At 51.1% G+C, this 3,154-nt stretch overlaps 1 protein-coding gene across 1 annotated transcript; it reads right to left on the bottom strand.

Moving 5' to 3' along the window:
* Nucleotides 1–1,283: 1,283 nt before the first annotated feature.
* Nucleotides 1,284–2,131, bottom strand: J4E90_004644 (uncharacterized protein; the record flags this gene model as incomplete). The annotated part of the gene is made up of 3 exons (XM_051434208.1): nt 1,284–1,294; nt 1,342–1,780; nt 2,069–2,131. The coding sequence occupies 3 exons, from the start codon at nt 2,129–2,131 to the stop codon at nt 1,284–1,286; spliced, it is 513 nt and encodes a 170-aa protein (XP_051291464.1).
* Between the last annotated feature and the right edge of the window lie 1,023 nt (nt 2,132–3,154).

Below are 3,154 nucleotides of genomic sequence, written 5' to 3'. Positions count from 1 at the left end.
GTATGAAAGTGACAATAGGTTCTTGACTCTTACAAGCGCACCTGGAAGAGTGTCATAGTCGCCATTAGCGCAACACAAATTCCATCAACTCATGCCCTTCCGACATGCACTCCGCATCCATTTCACCATCGATGTAGGCTTCCCCAAGGAATCTGTACCCCTGTGGTCGATTATAGCTACTTGACCGACGAAGAATGACAGGTACGCTGCACCCATACAAGATCGCAATGACATCGTCCTTTGTGGTGTCTAACGGGCCGAGCCCTACGAGATCCTCGGAAGTTCTCACCGAAGTTGGTGAGATTGGCGATGTTGGGATTGAGTGCGAAGGTGGCGAGCCGGCTGGAATAGTCGACCTCCCTTGAAGGATCACCCTGTTGGACGTCACCGCTCGAACACGCTCCAAGTAGTCTTTGACAATGCTCTGCGGTGATACAGATTCATCTGCGCGCAACAGATCGGTCGTATCGATGTCGCCGTTAGGAGTCTCGTTAAGTAGGCAGTAGTTGCAAGCTCGAGAGTAATACGTCGGTACATCTGAGCCGTTGGGTCCACGACCGGCGACCAAAGTACGGCGGAGTTGATCGGGCGCTGGCTTATTTGCTGACGCATCTCTGTAAGTCCACCCCAGCTTTTCCAGCCCTCGTTGCGGAATAAGGCCGGATCGTATCGGAGGTGAGCTCCAATTCACTCTCCCGATAAGATAGCCAGATACTGTCAACGAATCGTCTTGTGGGAAGACGGAGAGCCGTGGACCTGACTTGGGACTTGGTGACCACTCTCGAGCATCGCCGTCCCCGAATTGAACGATCGGAACACTGCGCCCAGAAGCGTTGTACACCGCCTCCCCAGGAAGGCCTACAAGGCTGTCACCAGCTTTGCGGCCCCTGAATACTGCCTCGCCCGCTCCATAAGACCCGTCTTCTGCAGTTAGAATCCAAGACTGGAGTGTTACAAGCCGTGGTGCAACTGTGGGGCCAATGTCTAGCTTCTCCTTTTCTTTCAAAGCCCAATGACGGCAGATGATGTCCAGAGATTTAGATTCCCCTACCACCCATTCAACGAAGTCGCGATAGACTTCGAAGAGATCTTGCTTATAATTAGGTTCTGGCGGCTGTCTATGTGTACGTGCAGGTGAGCTTGAGCTCCTCGTTTTCACTGCATTAAGCTCCTTGGAAAGGTTGCGCAAACAGTTGATAGTGTCGCGCGGATCGGATGTACTGAAGGTGGATAGCTGACACACCAGCTTTTCCAAGCTCATGGTCGATTTGGTTCGAAATAGGTTACTCGTCATCTCCACAAGTAGTTTGGCTCCAAGAGGTTCTAGATCAGATATCGGACTACCGCCGAGTCTAGGGTTTTGTATCCTTGGTTGCAGTGACTTGAAGTAGCGGTGGAAAATTCCGATGGCGTCCCTGAAATCGTTCCAATGAACTTCAGACTGACCGCAGTGAACGGTAGCCTGCTGAGCTAGTGCTAGTTCCTGGATGACCCAACGTCGCGAGAACCAGCTCCACTTGAGCAATTGGAACAGACTCGCCCATTGCGGGATGTAACGATCGTCTGTGAGGAGATTGTTCAGCTTGTTCAGGTCGACCACATCTTTGATGAAAGTCATCGCTTTACTCGAATGGAAGTCCGGATCGTCCAGACCTAGCCAGATACAGACGCTGTATGCTTTTTGGTATATCTGATTCATCTTCATGACCTGAACCGTCTTCTCAGCATCGTTTTCCTGGTTGATGCAGAGTGCATCTACCCACAACGCCACATGCCTATCCTGCGCTCTCAGCCGTTTCAGAGCACTATACAGATTTGGTCGCACATAATGACGCTTCGCATAAAACTTCTTCTGAGCACTGAGTACCGCGGCCGTGAAATCCTTTATGGGCTCCGTGGCCCATTCGTCGTTGATGATGATGCTGTGCAAGTCCTCGCCTTCGCCCCAGTGATACGAAAGAGCTTCTTAGCAGTAATCATCGTTCCCAAGTTGATCTTCATCAACGACCTGTAGGATTGCGTTGATGTCGTCATCTTCTTGTCCTGGCTTGACGATAAGTAAGCGGACCTGCTTAGACCCAATGGATGAGTATTCGTATGTGTCTTCGAGCTTTTTGAGGGCGTTCAACATTCGCGACTTCGTCTTAGTGGGCTTTTCACTACCAGCAGGGTTTCGAATGCCTTGGTTCTCTTTGCTCTTGACTGCAGTCGGCTGAATCCTCTGATACCTCGTCAATTTTGGCAAAGAGGTCCCGACCTTTTGTGGTGGAGAGGAGGCGTTTGCTTCACCGATGCCGGATCCTTTCGAAACAAAGAAGGCCGATAGTCGCGAGTCATGGCGATTCGGTCCTGGTCGTTGGTGCGTAGCGCCTGGTTCGCGGGAGTCTGATGCTTTGTTTGGAGTCTAGGGCGGTCAGATATCGATGAGACATCCAGAACTAGCGATATAAAGGCAAAGTCAGCTCACCTGATAAGCTGTCTCATTGTCTTGTTCGTCCGCGCCCGCCATCGTGTCCACATGGTCTTGAGAATTATCATCCAGCTTGGAACGCTTGTGTGCTTTTTTATTGCTGTTCGTTTTCCCACCATCATGGACTCTTTTGTTAGACGGTGTCATTCTTAGAGAATGCGTATTCGCTCGTGCAAAACATGTGGTTCTAGGTCATGCCATGTACCATGAGCGGAGCAGGATCTCAACAGATATTATGCATTTGGCAAGCTTGCCAGAGGGGGAGGTACACGGGACGGTGGTGTGGAGCTGATTGGATATCGTTGCAGCTCCCCCATCCCTCGCTTCACCAGACGAGGGTGACCGTACAGTTGCTGCATACTCGCGTCGGATGTAGTCTGCTCAGCGAAAGTCAAAGTTGCTACCCAGTCCAGACTAATTACCTGTCCACAATCTAGCTGGATACTTTCCAGGTTCTGCGCATGTCCATGACATGATTCCGGTCGTGACTTTCCCTGTTTTGGCTCTGCGCGCACGCAGCTATAAAGTCTGATCTGCTCTCGAGTATCTGCCGGTCTGTGGGTGATGGATAAAAGTCATGCATGTGACGGCATGATCACCAGAGCTTTCCTCTTTCCGAGGTCATATCGAGCTGAGCCAGCTGATGAATCCATGCCCAGGTGGCGTTGATCCTGGGTTTATCAG

This window comes from Alternaria incomplexa, assembly GCF_024043165.1.
Source record: "Alternaria incomplexa strain BMP 0042 chromosome Unknown scaffold_6, whole genome shotgun sequence".
Taxonomy (NCBI): domain Eukaryota; kingdom Fungi; phylum Ascomycota; class Dothideomycetes; order Pleosporales; family Pleosporaceae; genus Alternaria; species Alternaria incomplexa.
Note: the sequence above shows the minus strand (reverse complement) of the source record. Positions and strands in the feature narration are given on the sequence as shown.